This window comes from Athene cunicularia (genome assembly GCF_003259725.1).
Source record: "Athene cunicularia isolate RWA chromosome 2 unlocalized genomic scaffold, athCun1 chr2_part1, whole genome shotgun sequence".
NCBI lineage: Eukaryota > Metazoa > Chordata > Aves > Strigiformes > Strigidae > Athene > Athene cunicularia.
This window is the reverse complement of record NW_020799095.1, coordinates 107,757,935-107,783,933: the sequence shown is the minus strand read 5'-3', so window position 1 is coordinate 107,783,933 and position 25,999 is coordinate 107,757,935. Positions and strand designations below refer to the sequence as shown.

The following is a 25,999-nucleotide window of genomic DNA, read 5'->3' as shown; positions in this document are numbered from 1 at the left end:
ACATCCTACCACTCCCAAATAATTGCCAGTTTTTTTTCCATGATTTTGATTTGTTTATAACAAGTAACATCAACTCTTTTTTTCCTATCTGTATTTACACTACTTTTAACCATTGTATTCTTTCTGCGACTTAAAGGGTACATCAACAAATTGTCTGAGTATCCGACAGGATTTGTTGAAGAACTACAAATATGTACGTTCGCTTACACATGCAGTATATACTACATAAGCATAAAATCACTACACATGCAGAGTCTGTTAACTCATACACATAATACATCAAAGAAAATGAATAAACAGAGCCATTTAATAATTCTTGACTTTGATTTTCCACTAAGCTTCAAAACTTCACCTCTAGATCCACAACAACCTGTTTTAGGTAGTTCTGCTATTCCTATCACTGAGCATTTTGTGATTTTTCAATGCTGCTAGTGAGCAGTACTGAAATAGCAGTATCAGTCCTGTACAGGTGCAGCATGGAAGCTACGAAGTTGCTCAAGATCAAAACCGAAGTCTGTAGGAGAACAACATGAGCTGAGCCTTTTCATGCCCTAGTTGTAAACAGGACACCCTCTCATCATACACAAAGTGAGCCAGAACAGTAGGCTGCAGTCCAGCAGTGGGACAGGTTGTTAAGAAGGCAGCAGAAGAGAAGACTGATCAAGGAAAGGTTTATTTCAGAGGTCCTGGGAAGCTCAATTTTTGCATATAGCATTCGCTTTATAAGCATTACGTGAGTGTAGTTTTCATAAGAATAATATTAATTTCTATTACTTGCAAATAATTTTAGGTGACTGAAGCACTCCATTTTCTTTATGAGCAATTATAACCTCTCAAACAGAAAAAATATTTCTAAGATTGCCATTTTCAAGTTCTTGTAATGTTTCAGTTTGTCATTATTTCTGAGAAAAAAAAATGCACAGGACTTGGGACTTCCACATGTCTTTATGTCAACATGGCACCCAGGAAAGCCTCTGCCTGAAACAAAAATACAAACCTTTGTCCTGTGCCCAGAACTCTACTGAGGGACCAATCCCACACGCCCACACTTAAATCAGTGACATGTCTATCTGACAGTTGCAAGTCTGAAGCCCAGTAAGGAAAAATACTCTTTAGTTGTGGGGCCTAGAACAAAAAAATTGTAAGCCAAAAAATGACCTACTCAAAATACACCAAACAGCACTACTCAAGTGTTTTATAAATCTAAGTCAAATAAAGGTACTTGCTGTTCCTGATTTCTTTGTAAGGACAAAAAAGAGACTCAAAAATAGTTCCACTGAGTACAAAGCACTACTTACACTGTTTAGAAATCACACCATGAAAACCTTAAGCAATACTTTTCCCAAAATATGCCCTCTAATATTAAAATTAAAACACCTACCACCATTTTCTTCTCCATTATTATTGTTTGTCTCAGCCATTTCAGTGCCATCTAACTCAGATTCACATCCTAAATCCAATGTTCCATCAGTAGGGCATGTTGATTCTTCTTTCTACAGTTACAAAGGAAAAAGAAAACTAAAATTAACAAGAAAAAAATCAATCATGATCCGGCTGCATCTCCGAAAATAGATTACTGCAGTGTACTCTCATGCTTACATTTCAAAAAACAGAATAAAATAATATGCTTGTGAGTTACTTCAGAGAATGACATAAAAACAGACCTTCATGAAATGACCTGCAAAGAAAAAGCAAAAAAGCTATTTCGTGAACTCATAACATACTCTTTTTAAAAAAAACTCAAATAAAATGCAACATCTTCCACCTTTTTTTTAACAGAAACAGACTTGTTTCGTTGTTAGAAATCCTAGTTTTCCAGTTGGGTGTCCACAACACTGCAGCAAAACACAAATCCTTTAGTGTTTCTTTTCTGCCTTTGCCTGTTTCCTGAATTCAAATAGCTGAAGCAACCTGGAGCTCACACGCATGGGAGTGATTGTGAATACTTGGATTTGTGCCAAGAATATCTCCCGATTTAAAGAAAAACAACAGCATTTGTTTTAGTAAATTAGTAATTAGTAATTTTTTTTTTTTTAGAAAATTAGGAAATAGAGCTTCTGAAAACTATTAATTCAATTGCAGATACAGAATTTTTACTTACCAGGAGCAAGGCAAATCTATATAGTTTCATATTTTTAAACCCTTACATCAAATAAGTCTGTCATAAATTGCAAAAGAGCCTTCCCTCCAGCCCAAAATTTTAATTGACTACATTTAGTCTGCCAAACATATAATCTCACTTTGTTTCTCACCTCTGCCTCACATTCCTCCACTCCTATTGTGAATCCCCTCTAAGTTTGATCATGTACAGCATGAAAAAAAATTTCTACCCACAGAAACCATCATATACATACCAAAAAAGAAAAATAAAGAGGAAAAGGAATAGAAATAGCATAAAGGCAAAGCATCACTATAATTATATTCATTCTGAAAAGCAATGATGTAACCTCTAAATTATAGACTGATTTATATTAGTCTTGCAAATAATTTTGCACTACTCAAAAATCAAATATTAATACAATTACTTAATGAGAAGTCAGTGATCCTCTTGAGCTCACTGCTCATAAAACAAAGGCCTTTCTGTGAACAACTCTGAAAAAGCAGCATTTTAGCTAAGCTACATGTTTTTTATACCATATGCCAAATTCAAGAACATGTATATGCTTTCTAGGGTAAAACATTCAATGTTTACTTTCATTATAAATCCTTTTAAAGACATCTGAAAGCAGTTAGGACTATCAGGTCATTTCCTCTCCAAAGAATCTAATCTGTTTACCTTTATATCTATTGAGACATTCATAAAATGGATTAATAGGGCTATGTACTTTCCATATACAAAATTTAAACTTACTTTGAGAGCGTAGAGTCCTGACTTCCCAGGGATTTTGAAGAATGTTCCATCACCTACACGAGTGTTAGTATGAAGCATTGCATTCAGGCATGCTAATGGAGAGGTTCCACTGAAAAATAAAATTGTGCAGTCCAAGATTGAGTGCCTCTTGTAAAACTATTCCCTCAGTCTATTTTTTTTAAAACTCATGCTTGCCTGGCTCTTTTTTTTTTTTTTTTTTTTTTTTTTTTTTTTTTTTTTTAATTCTCTCAACCCTGAAAACATCTACATTACAATAACAGACCAGTTTCAAACTTAATCATATGCATCTGTCCTCTAGGCTCAAGGCAAAAAGTCTGTGAATTATAATTATGCTTTTCTTCATACACCAACCAGCTCCACAATCTAAGAGAACCAAAGTCCAAATATTTATGTGAAATTACTTCACAAATAACACCATGAAGCCTCATTTTTAAAATGTTACAGACAATGTGGCTGCTGCACATGAATGATCAAAACAGTACCAAGTTCAAGGGCAGCTGCATCCCATAGGATAAAAGGCAACAAAAGAATAATAAAGAGCCCAGGAAGAACACATTTAAAATTAAAAGTGATATATAGTTAAGCCTTCTGGCTTAACATGGTCAGTATACATCACTATACATAAATACAAGCACATTTGTACCTTCTATGAAGCACTATCTTTTCTAATTAAGAGTTGTTTTAGAGATTAAGAGATTGACCTACTCAATGTAGTAATTATAATACCACTGTGGAATGCCCGTTAAGGGACTATTTAAAAAGAAACACAACACATTAAGGAAAAAAGAGTACTTGTACAGAGATGTCTTTGTAATATATGCATGTTTACATCAGAAAAAGCAAGCAGATGTTTCTACCCCAGCTACACTACACTATTCTGAAAAGTTGATCTAAGAAATGGTAGGGAAGAAGGTAGTCATAAATTGTTTTACTTCATTTTAATTTGAAAATTAAAATACAAGATTTATAGATGAAGCATCACATCTTTGTCCCCATTTACTGTCTAATGTACACGGTGTACTCAGGGACTGAATCTGAAACTGTGCTTCTTCCCTGGGGTCCCTAGCCTGCACGCACGCTTATCTTTAGCCACATAAATATATTCCACTTGGTTAAGTGGAACAATGCCTGTGCATTAAATTAAGTGTGTTGCTAAGTATTTCAGGATTAATTATATACTCAACTATAAACCAGGAATGGGGCTTCAAAAGTCCATCAGAAACTGTTATTTATTATGCAATATTATAACATAACATCTAATCTTTGTTGAAAACTGCATGACTGATTTTTTTTTAATAAATAAACTGGACTGAAATAGTTGTATTTCCTATGATGATGCTTTCTGTTGATTTCCATTGCTCTGTTACAACAAAATTCATCCTTACTGTACATATATTAATTTAATGTCAAGATGGATAGTGTTGTAATTGCTCTTCCGGTAAAAATTAAACTATAAAGCACCCTCAGGACAGGAAGTCCTGTCCAATATAATTAATTTACTATTAGTCACATAATGTATCACATTACTACATCTATAAGCAGAAAGTATGGGTAAAAATGCTGCATGTTGATAACCACATCAGATATTTAACAGATATCTATTTTATGAGTCTTCTAAACATAGTCATGCAATATGAAAATTCTGACAAGTTTTTGTTGTTTCTTTTTTTCCCCTGCAAATAAAACTAATTCCACATCTGGTTTTGATACAATACTATAACAGAATGCAAAACTAAATATGATAGAATTGTAACAATACTGCTAACAGTAGCACAGAAAACATTAAGAGATTTCATTGAGTTTAAAAATTACTTAAAAGAGATTTGGAATAAGTAGGATACTTCTCTTCACCCATTTTCCTTATTGTATTAATGTTTGACAAGCAAAGACACAAAGCATTTAATAGAGCAGTTCTAGTTACATAATTTCTTCCATATGTTAACATACATAACGTGAAGCAATTTCGACTCTCACAGTCTTGGATCTTTTTAGTGAAACATTATCACAGATTAAGACTTACTCTGCAAGATCGAAAGAACTTGCTGACTCTGCAGTGGACGACAAATTCAATATATCAACAAGAAACAAAACTATGTGTGCGTGTATGCATGATTTGTATCCTCCTATTCTGATGCAGATATTTTGGACTCCACACTTATTTTTAGATATCATTAACCAATTAAAATGATACAGGATGAATGAACCCAAAATAGAGGATCTGGCAATATCTCATGACCACTACTGTGCTCACAGCAGATATCTTAATCTTCAGAGTCTAGCCAACTGGCAAGTGGACAATAGAAACTACTCTCTGACTTAGAAAGAAATCTGTATCTGCTACTGAGCCAAGAAGTACTTTAACTACTGTTATGCTTGTTCCATACAGATATCTGCAATTCCTAAATAATTTGGCATGCAACCAAAGGGCCATATCCACCCTTCTTGAAAACTGGACTTGGGTATGTCTATAATGAGCACAAAACAAACCACATACACTTAAGTTGCAAATGAAATAATAATCTGGACATTGTGGAGTGGGATTTATTTCAAGCTAGCAGCTCAAACTGAAATTCCATGGTGTCCCTTTATCACTGCTATTTTAACCCATGTTAACCAAGGACTTGCCTATTCTTCTGTCAGCACAGGCATCCTTAAAATACTATATTAAAATTCCCAAACGTTACCCACAAGGGATGCTGGAAATGCAGTACATGCCATCGTAACACATGGGACTGTGGTTAGAAAAGCCAGGAATCAAAGATCCTATGATGCAGACTGATGTCTGAATCATAGAGCAGTTTCTGAGGGATCCATACTACTTAACGCATGCTTTCTAAATTTTCCTACAGCCTGAGGACATATTCGTTCTGCTCAGAGCTGCTGGCATGTATTAATGCAGCAGCCAAGGACTGCCAAATATAAGATCAAGTCAATTTTTGAATGTCAAAAAAAGGCACAGTTTGACCTAAGTTCTTGAAACACTCCAAATCAGTTCAACTTTGATTCAGTTAAATCAAATTGGATACAATAATATTCTACTTTGTAACTTGATATCTGTGAATTTTTAGAGCCATAACATATTTTAAACCAATATGCTACAAGTTTCGTTGCCATAGCCTACATGTGGGGAGTATGTTTACCATTTGCACTGAGATGCAGAACTTTCATACTATTTATCATCTTTTGGGTAAGATTGCTTTAAACAGTTGTGGTATTCTAAAAGTCATTCATACATGGGAGTCATTCTCTGTAGCTGTATGTCTTTAAGATTGATCATTTTCAGCTCGTATGTTTATTTTATATATCTATACATCTATACATACATACAAGCAGTATACCCCCACCATGCACTTTCAAATAGATTTAAAAAATGGAAAGTTACTTACTTTCTGTAAAGATCATATGAAGTTACAACAACCAGCAACATAGGAAAGAGAAAAAAATTACTAATTAGCCTTCCAACATAAAAGTTGTTAATACAATTTGATCATTTAAAAGACATCAGGCATTTCAATGTTTCATAAGTGCTCTTTCCCAGAATCACTTTAATTTGGTAGTGTTCAGTGCATCCTTCCAAATATAATTACAAAATTCCTGTACATTATCAAAAGAAGCTTCTCACCCCAACTCCCCCAGACAAATGTCTCTCCAATATTCTGTGATTATGGGCTCCCTCTACTGGTCATGCAGCTGGTGTTACCTAAATTGAAATGCCCGACTACACAACGTCCACACACAAAACTCTGCAAAAACATGTAGGCGAAGTACAGATTTCAGTTACCTTCTCCCCTGCCACCCTCACCAAAACCCTAAAAGCATCAGTAAAAACACTATTTTTAAAAAAATTTGTAAATTTCTTAAACACAGTTTTCTCAGAAAAACCCTGGCTATACTTTTCATTTGAATGGTCTTTCTTAGACTGCTTGTCAAGAGAAAAAAGATGATGGGCTTGCAAAAAAAAAAAAAAAAAAATTGACTAAAACTAACTTCTCCAGACAATGTAGTGTGGCAGACACTGAAATTAACCTGACACTATGCAGACAAGGCACCTCAGGTCCTGCAGCAGGCAGCATTTCAGCCGCTCAGCCCCTCTGCATGCAGCACAGCCCCCTCCCAGAAATCACAAGTGTTCCTGATCTGCTCCCAAATCGAACGACTGCTGTAAGAGGAGCACTTAGCTATCGTAAACGTGATCAATATTTATTTGTTTGAAATCATCTGCTCATTTTATACAGATCCATAAGCAGTCACAAGGGAGCAACAATTGTTACTCACTTCTGGAAACGAAGTAAAACCAAAAGGCTTCAGAACTCATTTCTAGAGCTGATATGAAATCACACAGAATAAAATATAGTGCATGTTAAGTTATACCAGTTTCGAAGTACACAAGAGTGATAACAGACAAAGAAAATAGGACTTATGAGGGAAGACTATAGAAAACACACCTGTGTGATCCAGAAAACAGAAAGGTAAATCAAAGTGTAACTGTAATTTTTCATAAAAATGTAAAATGCTATTGAAGTCAATGGAGACAAATGTTCTTCAGGGCCACTGGGATAAGAACAAGAAAGTTCACAGATAGTCTAAAAGTGTGAATGTAGCTGTTGATGTTTTAATCAACACTAGAACAGAGCAGAGAAGTCTGTAAAATGACCCTTATCAGAAGATCAAATGCACACCAGTAAATATACCAGAATGTGTCCCAGTCTTTGTGTTTGTATTGAATGATCTCTTGAGTATGCATCCAGCACTGTATTCTAGGATTCTTTATCTCTTTAATAAATCAAAACGTTGTTTAAACCTGAGGTTAAACATATATCCTAAGTATATTTTTTTCCAACACACAGAGCAGCATAGAAATGCTGGAGAATTGACTAGGTGTCTAGATGTGCACTGCTTGCTGAAGTGTTTCATGGAGCAATGCATGCAGTACTGGATGCCCAGTGTGATGAAGCCAAATAAGCAGCTTTCATACAATCTTCAAGGAGCTGTGTGCCTGTGGTTTGCCTATCATGTGCCAGCAAAATGTCCGAACTTGACTCACCAGATTGTAGCTGTGTCCTAGCTTGAGTGACACACAAACCCACCAGGACCTAAGCAGCAATACCAAGACAAGAAAATAGCTGTCCTATATATCAAGAAGACAGGCAAACTGCTGGTAACCAGTCTAGAGCTGCTTCCCCCACAGCCATGCTTGACTGAGCTGCCAGCACTGCAGCAGCCCCTAGCGGTGAGGCCAAGGCAAGCTGTTCCATCCCAGGCTCAGGAGGAAAAACCAGGAGAGGTCCAGTGAACACAAGACTGAAAAACATTCAGACATTTCACCATATTTGCATGGTACAGGCACGGGATCCTTTCCATGGCACAGAGAGAACTACAAAGTACAGTAAATAGCTGCAAACAATGCTGTAGAGTGCAAGATATCCTGCCAACCATCTACAAGCTTTTCAGTAATAAAGACTTTGAGTTACTCTGAACAAATTGAATCACATAATGGTGAAGTCTCCACTGTCTTCCCTGGTTATTTTGTAGATCCCTACACAGTGTGATGGTTGACCCTGGTTGGATGCCAGGTATCCACTAAACCCACTCTATCACTCTCCTCCTCTGCTAGACAGGAGAGAGAAACATAATGAAAGGCTCATGGGTCGAGATAAGGACAGGGAGATCACTCACCAACCACTGTCACAGACAGACAGACTCGACTTGGGGAAATCAGTTAATTTATTACCAATAAAATCAGAGTGGGATAATGACAGAAAGGCTTGCCAAGCCAGTGAAGAGGAATTTAAACAAAAGTTGCTGTGGAAGAGGAACTTCAATCCATCCCAATCCTACCAGCTTGATGCCAGTACCAGCAATAGATGCCCAGAGCCTGGAGAGGGATCACAGCTCAGCAGGAGAGCACCTGAGAGGCAGCACGAAGGAATTCCAGCCACTCCAGCCAGTAAGTCACCTTCATCGGGACCCAACTTAAATGCCTCTATGCAAACACACATAGCATGGACAATAAACAAGAGGAGTTAGACACATGCACACCTGCAGGACTATGATCTTATTGGCATGATGGAGATGTGGTGGGATGGCTCCTATGACTGGAGGGCTGGAATGGAAGGATAGAGCCTCTTTAGGAAGGACAGGCAGGGGAGATGAGGAGGGGGTGTCACCCTCTGTGTCAGTGACCAGCTGGAGTGCATGGAGCTCTGCCTGGGGATGGATGAGGAGCTGACGGAGAGCTTATGGGTCAGGATTAAAGGGAGGGCAGGGACAGGAGATGTTATAGTGGGGGTTTGCTACAGCCCACCCGACCAGGAAGACCAATCGGATGAGGCCCGTTATAGACAGATAGGAGCAGCCTCACGTTCAGAATCCCTGATCCTCATGCGGGACTTCAACTACCTTGATATCTGAGAGAGACAACACAGTGGGGCACAAACAGTCCAGGAGGTTCCCGGAAAGCACTGATGATAACTTCCTTCTCCAAGTGATAGAGGAGCCAATGAGAAAAGATACTATGCTGGACCTTGTTCTCACCAACAAGAAGGAATGCAAAGCTCAAGCACAGCCTGGGCTGCAGTGACCACGAAATGGTGGAGTTCAAGATCCTTATGGCAGCAAGGAGGGTGCACAGCAAGCTCGCTATGTTGGACTTCAGGAGAGCAGACTTCAGCCTCTTCAGGGATCTGCTTGGTAGAGTACCACAGAATAAAGCCCTGGAGGCAAGAGGGGTCCAAGAAAGCTGGTTAATATTCAAGGATTGCCTCCTCCAAGCTCAGGAGTGATGGATCCCAACAAAGAGGAAGTCAGGTAAGAATGCCAGGAGGCCTGCATGGATGAACAAGGAGCTCCTGGATAAGCAAAGACATGAAGTGGAAGCCTACAGAGAGTGGAAGCAAGGACAGGTAGCCTGGGAGGAGTATAGAGAAACTGTCCAATCAGCCAGGGATCAGGTTAGGAAGGCCAAAGCCCTGATAGAACTGTATCTGGCCAGGGACATCAAGGGCAACAAGAAAAGCTTCTACAGATACGTTGATGATGTAAGGAAGACTAGGGAATATGTAGCCCTCTCTGGGAGGAAACAGGAGACCTAGTTACCCAGGACACAGAGAAGGCTGAGGTACTCAATGATGTTTTTGCTTCAGTCTTCACTGCCAAGGGCTCCAGCCACACTGCCCAAGATGCAGAAGGTGAAGGCAGGGACTGGAAGAATGAAGAACCACCCACTGCAGGAAAAGGTTTGAGACCATCTAAGGAACCTGAAGGAGCACAAGTTCATGGCACCTGATGGGATGCCTCCACAGATCCTGAGGGAACTGGCAGATGAAGTAGCTAAGCCACTATCCACCATATTTGAGAAGTTGCAGCAGTCTGGTGAAGTTCCCACTGACTGGAAAAGGGGAAACAAAAGTCCCATTTTTAAAAAGAGAAAAGAGGAAGACCCAGGGAACTGTAGGCCAGTCAGTCTCACCTCTGTGCCCAGCAAGATCATGGAGCAGATCCTCCTGGAAACTATGTCAGGGCAGATGGAAAATAAGGAGGTGATTAGGGGCAGCCAACATGGCTTCACTAAGGGCAAATCATGCCTGACAAATTTGGTGGTTGTCTAGGACAGGGTTACAGAGCTGGTGGATGAGGAGCAACTGACGTCACCCACCTACCCTTGTTCAAAGCTTTTGACGCTATCCTGCATGACATCCTTGTCTCTAAATTGGAGAAACATGAATTTGATGGATAGATCACTCGGTAGGTAAGGAATTGGCTGAATGGTTGCACTCAAGAGTTGTGGTCAATGACTCGATGTCCAAGTGAAGAGCAGTGGTGAGTGGCATGAGGGGTTGGTATTGGGACCAGTGCTGTTTAACATCCTTGCTGGTGACACACATAGTAGGTGTCCCATGGCAGGAGGGTTGGAACTAGATGATCTCTAAGGTCCCTTCCAACACAAACCATTCTATGATAATGTGATCTTAAAACATCTTCCCTGCACTTCTCCCTCTTTCCCAGATTTATCTTTACTCCCGAATTCTTTGCCTCCTCTACCCGAGTGGTGCAGGGAGACAGGGAACAAGAGTTTTGGTCAGTTCATCACACATTGTCTCTGCCACTCCTTCCTCCTCAGGGGGAGGACTCCTCACACTCTTCCCCTGCTCCCATGTGGGTCCCTCCCACAGGCTGTAGTCCTTCAGGGACAGGCTGTTCCAGCGTGGGTCCCCCCCCTGGGTCACAAGTCCTGCCAGCAAACCTGCTCCAGCGTGGGCTCCTCTCCCCATGGGTCCACAGGTCCTGCCAGGAGCCTGCTCCAGCACGGGCTTCCCACAGCTCACAGCCTGCTTGGGCACATCCACCTGCTCCGGCGTGGAGTCCTCCACGGGCTGCAGGTGGATTCTGCTCCACCGTTCACCTCCATGTGTGCAGGGCACAGCCTGTCCCACCATGGGCTGCACCACAGGCTGCAGGGGAACCTCTGCTCCGGTGCCTGGAGCACCTCCTGCCCTCCTTCTTCACTGACTGGGGTCTGCAGAGTTGTTCCTCTCACATATTCTCACTCCTCTCTTCAGCTGCAGTTCTGCAGGGTTTTTATTCCCTTTCTTAAATGTCTTCTCACAGAGGCAGTACCACCGTTGCTTATGGGCTCAGCCTTGGACAGTGGAGGGTCTGTCTTTAAGCCGTCTCGCATTAGCTGTACTGGACATGTGGGAAACTTCTAGCAGCTCCTCACAGCGACTCTACCAAAACCTTGCTACACAAACCCAGTACACACAGGAAGACCACAATGAGTAAATTTTCTTCCTCATCCAACGTTAAATACACACTATGTGTTCCAGGTAAAATTTCATTCAGAGTCATCCTTCTTTCAATAGACAGTAAAATCATGGACTAAACATGTTAATCCAAACTAAACCAATTTAAATTATCAAATAGAAAACTTGATTCGAACAATCAATCTAGAACTTGCTTTTGAATTTTTTCCATTTATTTTCCTATTGCAAGGTTAATTTGTTCATTGCTTGAAATGATTAAAATACTCCAATCAGCAAATAAATAGAGCTTTAATGTAATACTACTTTTTGCTAATCAAGAGTCTATAAATGCATTCAGCAATTATCTAATTTAACTTACAAAAATGAGTTGTATTTTCTGATGTTAAAATAGCAATGACATCTTATTTACTGAATCACTACAAATGTACTTAATTCTGTTAAGTCATTTTTGGAAAGAAACTGGAATTTGATTAAAAGATAGGTTTTTAAATGCTGAATGAAAATACACTAGATTGTGTTGGATATAAAAGGAAAAAAGGGAGACTTCAAAATATTACATATCTAACATAATTTATTAAACAACAAACATTATCTTTTAGTATGTGGGTAGTAGGTAGCTAGGGAACTATATTATTTTTATAAAAAGACTAATGAAACTGTAGAGCTGGTAGATCCCAGCCTCCGACACAAAGTTTCTATTCATAAACTGGAACCAGAAAAAAGCATTTTACTTTTTGAACTTCAAATCAGCTTCTTAATTTTGAAGGGACTACTACTGAGAACTACAGAAAATGCTGCTGATACCTGCAGTTGGTGTCACTGTCAAAATCATGCTCTGAAGTCTTAACCACTTAAAGTCTTAAGCCTTAAACAGTTGTTTTGCTAAATTTTTACAGGAATTGAAGTGCATACAGGTAGAATACTATTTACACAGTTTGAATAAACTATACTTCAGGTTTATTTCTAATATAAGCTCTCCTAATTGGATCTTTATTTTAAAGGATTCAAAGAAATATATATATTTTTAGTTTATTTTTAACCAATTTTATCCATGTTAGCCAAAATTAACACTGGTTTTGTTCTAATATGGCTAGCACCCTAATGAAAATTTTACATTTCTGATCCTACTTACGCTTCACACGTGACACCTGACTTTCAGCCTTCAAATATCACAAACACAGCTACTATCTTGAGCAGAGCAAGTAAGCCAGAAGGGTCACAGCTATCAGGCAACAAAACAGCCTAGTGCAGCTGATTTGACAGTAGTCTCACAGACTGCACAACAAATCCCAGAAGATGACAGGGAAAAAGACACAGCAACTGACATTGCTTCATACTCAACCGTTATATAAATTTATTGTTTTTCTAAACTAGATGAAGATGGAGGCAAGAATATTTTTAGTATGATGGAAAAACCAAAGGCCAGTACAGACATGCTAAAACATAATGTATCTGTCAGAGATACCTTTTGTGTGTCTCACAAGCTAGCAGAACCCATGAGCTTTCACTGAAGTTAATCAGGGTAGTGAATCTCAAATATCTAAAGCAGAACACAGCAATGAACATGAACCTTGCCCTTAGTAGCTCGGGAGGGAGTTACTAGCAGCCGGAATCACAGTTGACTAATGTGTCTGACATATCACCAAGAAACTGAATCTTTTCATTGTCCTCCAAATGTGAAGTAATCTGGAACAATAGTGGAGAAGAATTCAACATGGATACTAAATTCAAACCAGGTATCACGAAAGGGTATTTTTTTCCATTCCTTAGAAGGAAATCTCATTTACAAACTCATCTAGTCTGGTTTTACATTTTGAATTCAACAAACCTGGAATCAGGGAAGGAGTTGGAAGTGAAACTGCTTTCACAGAACTAACAGGTGTCCTATTTTATCAGACCGCCCCTGAAGCATTAAACAACGCTGTCCTTGGAGGAGTGGCAACCAGCCACCCAGAGACACACACAAAGATTATTCAAGTCTTCTGAGAAAGAATATACATAATAAACAATATTGGAGATTATGTCACTACCCTTAAGACCTATTTTTACCACTTCTTGGATCCTCCTGCATGAACTAATCTCCTTCTGGGCCTTTTGAACATCTCCATACAGCCATTGTGTGCAGTGATTATGATATCAGCACACACAATACAGAACAAATGTAATAAACCTCTAGCCATACATCATCATATAAAAACCAGTGTGGACAAGTGATGAAACTGCCAGCTGAAGGTGATCATGACAAAAAGACAGGGGATGCTGGTAAGAAAAGGTTGGTTTGTTTCTCTGTTTAAGAGTTTGCCAGACTGGTTACATTCACCTACAGTCAAACAAGTGAATAACCGACCATACAGTCTAAGATGATACTTAGGTTTCTGGGTAAAGCAAAGCTCTCATGCATGACTACCATTAATTTTTTATTCCAACTCCTTCTCAGTAGCTGAGAGTTTGGCTCACTTCTGCAAATGATGCCACAGACTTACGTTTTTTCACCTCTTGGCTGTATTGAAGCTCTGTGGTATATCTGATCTTTCTTTTTTTCCTCAGAGGTAAAGACTACTTGAAAACACATCAGATCTGGCCTCTGCTCTGTACAATGGCCTTTGATAGACATTTCAATCAAGTTCAGCATTTCCACCCTTATCTTCAGAGCACTCTGCGGCCTGAGGCCAGGTTATATGAAGTTCTGGTACCCTACAACACTGATAATGAATCTTTCTGGTATCTTGAGCAAAATGTAGTGTATGTCCCGGTGCTGGCAGCCTGGGAAAACTTCAGATGGTGTCAAACCTGGTGACAATAGCCACAGTCATGTTCCAGAGGAAAAAAAAAAAAAATTGAGTTCATATGTGGTGAAACCAGAACTTTATTACAACTCATCTAAAACAATAAAATGAAAAGCCATGGGAGAGAAAGTTAATCACAAATCTCAGTACTTCTTAAGCCAGTGAGGCTTTTTCTTTTTTTTTTTTTCCCCTCTTAAATACTTTCCTCTCACAAGAAAGCCTTTACATATAAAAGTTCCAGAACTTGTGTAAAATTTGAAAGTGTTCCCAAACAGAATTTTACAGAGTTATTGCCATGGATTTCTCCCTGAAAATATTTTTTCTTAGAAAAAAATGTTTTTGGAAAAAACATCTCCTATGGAGGTACAAATTTACTCTAGGTTTATAATGTATTTGAAAACAAAATGGTAGCAGTATAGCAGTAAATTTGAGAAGGAAAACTAAAAAGCTTAAATTTGAGAAGGAAAAATAAAAATAAAACAAACATCATAGAAATGCCACATTATACACTGCAGACAGAAAGATACAAACATGTTTTCCTGAACTTTAAATATCCCTACCCATTATTTTTGCTGATTAGTCTCGCCCTTTGTCAGCCATGTGTCTGAGTAGGTCTCCCTGAATATCTTGAGCATTCTGAAAAGTATGCTTGAAACACCATGACACCTCTTTAAATGATATTCACATATGGCAACAAGCATTCCTCAACCAGAAAGGAAATGAGAATACAAGTTTTATAGAGAATGTTTACACTTTTCTGTACTCCCTAACACCTGGGAAACCCCAGGTTTTTCTTCTTTCTGAAGAAAAATCTCAAAGAAAGGATATATAGTAAATGCATCTGTACTTTGAATCTTTATCATTTCATTAGATGTAGTACAAATAATACAAGAAAAAAGCAATGCTAAGAAAAAAAAAGAGCATTTTGAATGTGTTTTTGAAAGACACAGGCAAAGATTAAAGAGTACATTTTGAAATCATCCTAAAAGAAAAATGTTTCAGAAAGAAAACTATCCCAAAAGAACAAGAAATCAGCATGCATCAGAGATGGTCACGACAGATAAAGTATCCTCTGGACTGAGAACACCTTCCTCATTCAACATCACTTGAAAGAAACTACTTGATTTCTTTGTGTAACAAATTCTTATACTGGTCAAATAACACAGTTCTCTCTGACAGCCACTTCCTATTCAATATACATTTTTTTGTTTTCTCTTTTAATAAAATATTTCCTTTTAATAGTTTTAACTGATTTCATTAAAATGTAGTAGTACATTTTTCATTTTCTACTTTAATGCCAATAATCACCATGAAGGACAAAATTATAAAGAAAGAAAAAAAATTAATTCCTGCCACATGAAAGCAACTCTGGAGTAGAGGTTAAAAAATGTCTTTCTTAAAGAAACCATGGTTTTGATATATATGATGTCTTATTTTAGTATCAGATTTCACAGGCCCTTGTGGGTTTTAAATACATATGTTTAGAAAAATGAAGTAATGACTGTGCTACAATCATAAATGTACTAAACCCAAGAAAAACACTGCCACAAAATGTGCAATGTATAAAATGAAAAAAAACACCCCACCCTTCCAAATATTCTTGGCTTCAAGCTGGGTGAAGCTTATACCTCAAAAAAGAAAAAATTAAGGTGGAAAGTAAAGTGACTATGCTGAACAAGACATAGTCAGTTATCACCGAATGCCTTTTGGCCTCTAAAATTTAATCATCCTACACAAGGGACCTCTATGAAGTTATCCCAAGTTCTCTTGTTTAATTTGGCTTTTTAATTGGCCAGTCTCCACAACCTTCTCTGTACTGCTTTAAGAATATCTTGTGTGTGTTACTGAGATATAACTGGTTAGTCAAATGCAAAATAAAAAATGCACCACCCCACCCCCAAAAAAGTTACAGCTATTTTTAAGAACATTCAGCTCCACCAAGGTTCACACACTCATATAATCATAGACTAATTTACATTGGAAGGAACTTCCAGAAGTCATCCAGTCCAGCCTCCTGCTCAAAGCAGGGCCACTTGGATCTGGGCTTTGTCCAGTCAACTTTTGTGCAATCTCCAAGAATGGAGACTGCGGCCTCTCTGGACAACCTCCTTCCGTGCTTAACTTCTCTCACTGGGAAAATATTTTTCTTAGTATCAGAATCAAATTTCAGTATCAAATGAGAATTTTCCATGTACCAATTTGTGTCTGTTACATCTCATTCTTTGCTTCTCATGCTGTCACTGTGCAACCTCCAAGAAAAGCCTGGCTCTGTTTTCCCTACACCCTCCCATTAGTGAGCTGTGGGCTGCCATGGGATCACCCTGAGCCTTCTCTTCTCCTGTGTGAACAAGCCCAGGTCTCTCAGCCTTTCCTCATACATCATATGCTCCAGCCATCTTGGTGAACCTCCAGTGGACTCGCTCTGGTATATCAATCTCCTTCCCCTACTAGGGGTCCAACACTGGACATGGTACTCCAGATGTGGTCTCTCAAGCGCTGAACAGAGGGGAAGGATCAGTCCACTTGACCCACTGGCCATGATCCTGCCAACACAGCCCAATATGGGCTTGGCCTTTTTTGCTGCAAGGGCACATTGCTGGACTAACAACTGACTTGTTAACCATCAAGACTCCTGGGTCATTTTCCGCAAAGCTGATTTCTAGCCTGTTAGCTCCCAACCTGTACTGCTGCATGGGTTACTATGTCTCCAGATGAAGGGGTTTTATATTGCTTTTGTTGAATTTCATGATATTGCTATTAAGACAATTCTCTGCTGTCTTGATCCCTCTGAACAGCCCAGTCCTCCAGTGTACCAACTGCTCCCTCTAACTGAGGATCATCTCCAGACTTGCTGAATATGCACTCTGTCCCAGTGTTCAGGTGTGTAATAGTAACATTCAACATTAACAGCCTCAGTATCAATGCCTGAGCAATGCCACTTAGTAACAGGTCACCAACTGCAGTTAACATCTTTTATCAAAACACTTTGGACCCTGCAGTCCAGGCAACTTTCCATCCACCTTACTGTCCACTTACTGAGTTCCTATCTCACAAGTTTGACTGTGAAGATACTATGGGAAATGATGTCAAAGATCTTGCTAAAGTCAATGTAAACAACATTCACTACTCTCCTCTCATGCACTGAGCCAGACATCTGATCATAAAAGGCAAAGAGGGGCTGGTCAGGCACAATTTGTCCTTGCTCATTAATATTGGCTTTCTGCTACACTTGCTTGACTTTCTGTGCATTGGAATAGGCCATTCTCATTCACCAAGGAAGATAAAACAGCTTTCCTGGGCCCTTTTGTCCATAGTCTGATGATCAACCACTGCCAAGACAGTCATCAACCTTCACACCTTCATTCAGTTCTTCCTTGTTCATGTGTAACACATCCAGGACAGCATGTCCCCTAGTTGGTTCATCAATCACCTGCATAAAATTAATTTTCAGGAATGTCCTGGCTTGCTTTCATCCCCCATGACTACTATGGCCTGCAGCAACTGCAAAGCCTCCTACTTAAAGGCCTTGTCTGCTTCTTGTCCAGATGGTCTGCAACAGATGCCTACTGCAACATTACTCATGTTGTTCTACCCTCTGATCTCTCTCTTAAATGCTCAATAGGCTCAGTACCTATTCCAAGGCAAAGCACTGTGCACTCCTGCCACTTTGCATGCAATGCCCCTCTTTGCCAGCCTGTATCCATCCATTTACCCCTGGCAGCACTCCATTATGTGAACTATCCCACCACGTCTTTGTAACCAACCATAAAGAGCTCTGCAAGTGCGCACAGACTTGCAGTCCCTCCTGCTGCTTTCCCATGCTTTGTGCATTTGTGTACAGACACTTGAAATGGTCATCCCAGCCATACTGCCTGCAAAAGGAAAGTGACAGGTTTCTCCAACCATGTCGTTCCCCAGACAGTTCCTCAATGTTCCCCATGCCTTTACTTCTCTTCAAATTGCATCAATCCTCCCTTCAAAGTCCTCCAGAAAAGATTATTGAGACTGTCAGCAAAGATGCCCTTGCCACACTCCATCTCATCGATCCTGTCCCTGTTCAGCAGCCCTTATTCCTCTAAGAGGGTATTGTAGCTTTGCCTGTGACACCAGCCATGCAGCTACACTTTGACTTGAGGGATGTGCCCTCTGCCACATAAGCATTTCCACCTCACTGGCAGGATTCAGGAAAATGGCAGCTGGCCCTCTGTATTCTTCACACTTGTCCCCGGGACTTTTTTTTATATACTTGGGCTCACTCCAGTAGTATCATGGTGGTCACATGGATGAACAGCAGGGGGTGAAGTCTGAGAGCTGGACAAACCTCAAATATTCCATCTGCAACATCTGTGACTCAAGTACCCAACAAGAAGTAAACCTCCAGCTATAGCACGTACACCAGGCTGGCAGATGTGTGCCTCACATCACAAATAACCGTCACCCTCCTTTTCTTCTTTATGTACACATTTGGCTGAGCTTCAGCTGCCTCTTGTGTCTCCCCTGACAATGCTGCTCACCTCCTTCCAGGGCACTACACCTGTCCTTCTATTCAGGCAGAGAATCTGCCTTCTAGTCAGAAGGCATAAATTCCCAACTTCCTAATCTTAGGAGTCTCTAGCCACAGCTTGTTTGACTATAATCTCTAGATGCCTCTACTTTGCATTGCAGAGCTTGGGTTCTTGCCTCTGCAAAGACCCTGTTGATCTGCTATTTGTCTCCTCTCATGCTGTACAGTCCACTCATCCCCTCCCAGAGCACCTTCACCTGGCATTTCAGTCCCTTGACCAGAGTGCACTTCCCATGGGTGGAGGCCACAGCTCTCCCCAGTGCAAGTCCTAGACCTGGGAGTGCAGCCCAACACCTGGAGTTCCCTCTGGGTCAAGGCCTCTGATGTGCCAGGAACAGTTACTGGTGACCGTGCCCTACAGCACATCAGTACCATCACTGCGCAATTCTAAGCAGTCCCACATTGTCCTGAGGTAATTTTCTGCACCCCATTGTGCCCCTAGTACTAACTGCTGTGATAACTGCTAGGTCTCTTAGTTCCTTCTGTTTCCTGGGCTTTGGGAGCTGCACTCTTGCCCACCAATTACACAGCTACATACAGGAGTAGCTTCATCAAACAGATGCTCGATCAACAATCAGCTGAAGATGTAATAATACACAGGTAGTCCACAGCCAGCAAGTGGCCAACAAAAGCTGTTTGTAAGAGCTGACAGAGGCAAATGCCTCCCCAGGATGGCCCTGATCTGCAGAAGCAAGCCCCCAAAGTTCCCAGAAGTAGGAGCTCCCAGAAGATTTTCCCTGAAGCTTCCAAAGGAACTCTGGAAACTGCTGCAACTGCTCAGTCTCAGACTAGCTGCCTCTGCTGGAGATCTGCAACAGAGTGAGAAAATATACTGCAAAACAACAACAGGACTTCTGAGCTGCTGCTGTACCACCCACAGTGGAAGACCATGCAGCATCTGACAGTGGGCTCATTAACTCTGCTTGCACGGTGAAAAAGGGAAAAGAAGGCAGAACAAAGTGCTGTCAGTAAACCACTGTGGGCCAGGGTCTAGTAAAGAAGCCTGAGTAGGATTACTCCCTTTTTATGCTACACCAGGAATGTAATCCTGATGTAGTCACAGCTTCCAGACACACTCCTGCCCTGACTAGAAGAATCCCCAGCTTTTCTTATCAAGCACAGCAGGGGCTTTTGTTACAGCAGCTGTGTCAGTGACAAGGCACCACCTTGCACTTATGCCAGCCATAGTACATCTGTGTAACAATATATAAGGCAATGGAATAGTTTTTGCCTTCATGAACAAAGTTTGCACCAAGATTAATACTGGGCTCGTGCCACTTTCAGCCATCTCTGCCACTCAAAGCAGCTGCTTGAGTGGCTTCCCTCTAAGACAGACCACATGTTCCTGCCTCCATGACACATTCTCCCTACGCTCCCTCTTTTTTTATTTTTCCCTTTAAAACTTGATTATTTCCCCAAACATCCACACGAATCCTTGTGCCAGCACCCAGGGAGGTGGGTAGCCCTGAACAGAAAAAGCAGCTCAGAGTGCAGGATTATTCTTTCGGCTGCAATATTGGTTTACAGTAACTGGAGAAGGATGGCCTCAGACTGACACAACTGGTTCCCATTTCAGACTCCTCAGAGTAAGGCCCGTATTTCACCTTTTGTCAGAAATGCAACATGCTCCCTTCAGCCACTCCCAAACCTACATGCCAGATGCAGCTGGTTCGCCTGAACTGTAACCCCTTGGGTTACTTACATCTGGCTCGAGGAGGGGAGAGGCGGAGGTACCACCCTGCTGAGGGAAAGCAGAATTACCAAGACTGAAGGAGCCTCATACCCCCGCACGTTCTTCCATTCAAACCTAATGTCATGTCCCTGATCTCTCATGTGATTTCAGTGCAGTTTTCCAGTCGTTGCCATTAAAACCAATTGCAACTAAATTTATAAAATTAGAATGGGTGCTTATGTACAGACATCTTTCACCTTTCCCCAGTAATGAAAACACAAGAGGCAAAACACAACATGCTGTTAAGACCTATGAGAATTAAATTTTAAAAGGTAAACATATTTCAGAGAAAAAGCTTAAATTGTGGCAATATTTAACCATTAAAAAGAAATAATCAACAAGTACTGCTGAGCAAAGTTTATTAACTACTGTATAGTTTAAAACGATTTTCTATATTTTATGAGAATTATGGATCTTTCACTTCAGAAATCTTTAAATCTTGAATATGTTATTCAATGTTGAGCTACTAGACTGTAATATGAGATTATTAAATAATACTTCTCCCTGATAGAAAAGCACAGCATTAAAGCCAATTGCTATGCTAAAAATAAATCACTTTTAAGTTCCTTTCCTTTACTCTCACTAGTAAAAATCTTATCAAGCTATCCTAATTAAATTGTTTCAGTAATTTTGCCTATTCTTAAAAACTGACACATGCCAACATGCTGGCCTGATGGAGTTTGTTATATTGTGCCATTTCAGCCATACCATCCATCTGCCTAAGTAATAAATTTTCCAAATTAGTAAGAAAGTTTTTAATGTTTATTACAATTTCTTCAGAAATTTTTACCTGGAAAGAATGTATCTATTCATTGAATGGCAATGCTGAAACCACCAAAGCTGAGTTATTTTAATATGAGGATTTTACAGTTTTTACTTGAAGGAAAGTAATTTCCAGGGTCTTGGTTACCATGTACCAGTACCACATACAAGCTTTTCCAGGCAGTTAAAAATTTTAATTTCACTGCTAACAGCATTCAGTTACAGATTTCTCAACCACAGTGGACTTGCTTGGACTTGTTTCCTTTTAATTCTTTCTTTGCTCTCATTTTCCTTTGTCTCCATTTCTTCTGTCCTTTCCTTTTTCTTTTGCTTTTCTCTCTTTTATCCTCCTCCTTTTCTCTTCTCCTCTTCTCTCTCCTGCCTTTCATGTCTTTTTCTTTCCCCTTTTTTTCTTCATTCCTTTTTATCTTCTCTCCCCCACCCTGTTCTTCTCTCCTTCTCCTCTCTCTACTCTCACGTTGTCTTTCCTTTCTGCTTTTTTCTGAAACTTTTCAGTCTTCTCTTTTCTTTGCCTATATTTATTTTATCTTTTCTTTTTCTTTCCTCTCTTTTCATTCTTCCCTCTTTTATCTCTCCTTTCTTGCTTTTCTTCCTTTTCTTTTGATGTCTTCTTTTTCACTTCTCTCTTTTCTTCTTTTATCTTTCTTCTTCTCTTTTCTTCTCCTTTTCTTTCTCGTCTCTTACCTCTTTTCTTCCTCTCTCTCTCTTCTCCCCTGCTTTCTCTTTCCTCTTGCAGTAGGTTAGCCTTGGCCAGCAGCCAAATGCCCACCCAGCCAGTCACTCCCCTTCCTCAACAGGAAACAGGGTGAAAAGGGGATGAAAAAATTCATGGGTTGAGATAAAGACAGGAAAATTGCTTACTGCTTACCGTAAGAGGCAAAACAGTCTTGACTTGAGGAAAATTAATTTATCGCAAATTAAAACAGATTTGTGTAGAGAGAAACAAAGACAAAAAAAAAAAAAAAAAAATTTAAACCATCAACTCCCCACTTCCAGGCTCAACTTTCCTCCTTCACTCGTGATTTTTCTACCCTCCCTGTACTGAGTGGCCCTTAGGGATGAAGGGGGTTACAATCAGTCCATAACAGCTCCCTTCTGCCACCACTTCCTCCTCACACTTTTTGTCTGCTCCAGCCTGGGCTTTCCATGGGCAACAGTTCCTTCAGGAAATACTCGAATGTTCCAGCATGGGGTCCTCCACAGGCTGCAGTGCGGATATCTGCTCCAGCGTGGCCCTCCACAGGGGGCAGGGGAATCTCTGCTCTGGCACTTGGAGCACCTCCTCCCCTCCTTCTCTGACCGTGGTGTTCATGTTCACACTACTGTTTCACACTCTTTTTTACCTTTCTCTTCTGTCTGAGTGCTGGGTTTGCCCTTTCTTAGATATATTACCACAGAGGCACCACCATCTTGGCTGCTGGGCTCAGCGGTGCCCTGCGATGGGTCCGCTGGAGCCAGCTGGAACCAGCTGTGTCCGGCCTGGGACAGCCCCAGCCTCTCCTCGCAGAGGACGCCCCTGCAGCCCCCCCACTGCCAGCGCATTGTCATGTACGCCTCTGTCCTGGCTCTAGGATAGGGTTAAGTTTCCCCAGCAGAGAGGGAGAAGGTATCTCCAGCTGGGTTATTCATACCATGCTGATGTCCAGTCCAGCGTGGCAGCGCGGGAACTTTTTCCTTTGTGGCTTTGGTCGTGGGAAAGCAGGCACGGGCTCGCTGTGTCCATTGCGGTACTTCTCTGTATATCTTTTGTCTTGTTCACTGTTATTACTGTTCATTGTTGTTATCATTGCTACTGTTGTTGTTCAGATTGTTTATCACACTGTTGTATTAAATTTCTTCTTATTTTAACCCGGGGTTTGTGCCTCACTTCCAGCCCGACCGGCTGAGGGTGGGGCAACGGCAATGTGGTCTCCAGTCCCGGCAGGGCCTAAACCACCACAGCCTCTTTTCTTTCTCTCTTTTATTTCTTTCATTTCTCTTTCCTCTCTCCCTTCTACTTCTCCAGCTTACTTTCTCTCCCTCTTCCTCTTCTCTCTTTCTTGTTCTTCTATTTCTTGCTCTTCTCATTCTCTTCTCTCATTCTCTCTTGCCACCCCCTCTCTCTCTAACCTCTAATAACCTATTCTTATAAAAGAATCATACTTCTTTTAAAGCAGAAAATAATAAAACTTTTAATGAAACAAGAGCAACTGAAATCACTAAATTTCATTTTGTTTTCATCCATTTCTATTCAAAATAAAGTGTATCATATCTTATCCCTTCTCACTCACAAAAATTCTGAGAAATCTCCAGGGTTTTTTACTTTGTTTCTTCTCCCTGATTTTCAACTAGGGCATGACTTCTAACTAAAGAAATTTAGAATTCTGAAACTAAATGTCAAATTTTGGGATAATTATGCAAAAGCATCATGTTTATTTTTAGCATCCAAAACACTGTATCCAACCCAAAAAGAGAACAAGGAAGTCAGAACATAGGAGAACTACCTATTTCTCACAACTGAGTGTGAACTGAAGATTGTTCACACAGTTTTTCACAACTGAGCGTGAACAATCTTCAGTTCACACTCAAGTGACAAAAATATTTTGAAAATCTATGGTATCATGAAAGAAAGAATGAATAAAAAGAAAAATTCCTTCCCTTATAAAAGATTTTTCTCAATATTCTTCTATTTGAAGAGTAATTCAGCACTTGAGAATGTTTTCTTCAACGACCAATACAGGTAGAAAAATCAAATTGATACAATGAATAAGGAAGCTGGGAGTAATCACAAATAAATAAAGATTAGATCCAAAAGTAAGTTACCATTTTCTAGCAATATTTATTCCTACAAAAATATTTCTGTAAGCAAGATGATACTTTCACACCTTACATCAAAATAAATGTAACTACTACAACTTTGATGACCAATATGTGTCCTCAAAATATTTGTTACGAGCTCTTACCTGTAGGAAAGGCCTGAAATTAAATACAGAACAGGCAGTCACAGTACATCCTGTACCTTTAAAAATACAGCAACATGTGATTTACTGTATTGTGTCAAATTAAAATATTTGGGTGGATGTGAAATATTTAAGCTACACTTGCTGTACATAAGGGAGTTTGACTTAGCAAAACAGCATAGCAAAAGGTTCTTTCCTTCCCTCAAAGGACTGAACAGATAATTGTATTTTTGTGTTTTAACTTAATCCAGCTATTGCAATTCATACTATCAGTAGATCTCCTTATTCTTTTTTAACTTACAACAGCTCATTAAGTCTGAAACTGAGAGACTTAAGTTTTTATTTAACATAGCTAAAAGTCAATCTAATTTCAAAATGTCACAGACAAACTTTTAAAATTATAACAATAGTAACTGTCAATTTTTTTTGTAAAAACAAAGCATTGATAACTAAAGTAAAAGTTTTAGACTGGACATTCTTGATAGGCACATCAGTCCATGTGAAAGGAAGCTTGATTCTGCTGATGTCATTAATAAAGTCCCTTTGAATGTAGGGGCTGAGACACACACACATAAAAGGAAAGAGCCAAAACCCCATAATATAATGTGGCATCACAAACAAAATTCAGTCTTAACCAGAAACTGTCTTCCGTTAGTCATCCCAATCACTGTGACTAATATTTTAAAAAAATAATTAAATGGTAAGTATAATATTAAATCAATTGACAGTACCAATCATGTCATGAATTCCTGGATTGTAAACTTGGGCACAAATAATCTTGTATCACTACTATTTTAGTTTATACAGCCCAGTACATCATCTGACTGAATTATATTTTGATGCAATTGTTTACATTAGTATCCTTAAGCTGTTACTACAAACAGAAAAACGTTAATGGTTGAATTTGTTTAGTGGTGTTGGTTTTGGATTAAGGGGACCAACAGTTAAAAGTATACATACAGTTTGCAACTGTCTAATTTTCACTGTCCAAAAAAAGATACCCTGACTGAAAACAAGGAGTCTTTAAAAAAAAACAAAACCAAACAACAGCTTCCTGCTTGCCATATATTCTTAAAGATTTCTTCTCAAAAAGCTCCTTGCTGTCCTTCATAGGTCATAATTTTTTTCCTTTGTGATGACTATAGGGGACACATGTTATTGTTGACACAAGGATTCCATATTCGATAAAGGCTACCTAAAGTATTTAGCAGCCTAGAAAAGAAAAACTCCAGCTGTATTGGTAACATAAGAAAAAGAAAGGAAGAATAACAAGTAATGGGGGTCATTTGCAAGACAGAATAATCATTGTCTAGATCCTGTTCTTGCTTTACTTTATTTGTATATTAAATATAAAAGCATGCAAGTGAAGCTCGTTTAGGAAAAAAATAGCAGATAAACATATCTTAAGCAAACCTACAGAAACACATATGTAAGAGGCTATGGATGCTATAAGATGCTAAATAGGGTGACAGCTATTTTTGCTTGTTTTTTCTTTAATAAGTACTACCTTCCAGCAAAAGAGGTACTAGACCCCATTTTACTTTTCTCATATTACAAATAA

General features: G+C 39.6%; 1 protein-coding gene across 3 annotated transcripts in view; it reads right to left on the bottom strand.

Moving 5' to 3' along the window:
* The window catches only part of ASXL3 (ASXL transcriptional regulator 3), a 110,982-nt gene that overhangs the window by 67,676 nt on the left and 17,307 nt on the right, over positions 1-25,999 (bottom strand). For 2 of the 3 annotated variants that reach the window (XM_026842489.1, XM_026842490.1), the window contains 2 exons: positions 2,852-2,960; positions 1,382-1,493 (listed from right to left, as the gene is read on the bottom strand). In XM_026842489.1, coding sequence (XP_026698290.1) covers positions 1,382-1,493; positions 2,852-2,960 — 221 coding nt within the window. Of the gene's footprint in view, positions 1-1,381; positions 1,494-1,765; positions 1,860-2,851; positions 2,961-25,999 lie in introns of those variants that run through there. The other variant, XM_026842491.1, reaches the window with a different exon arrangement.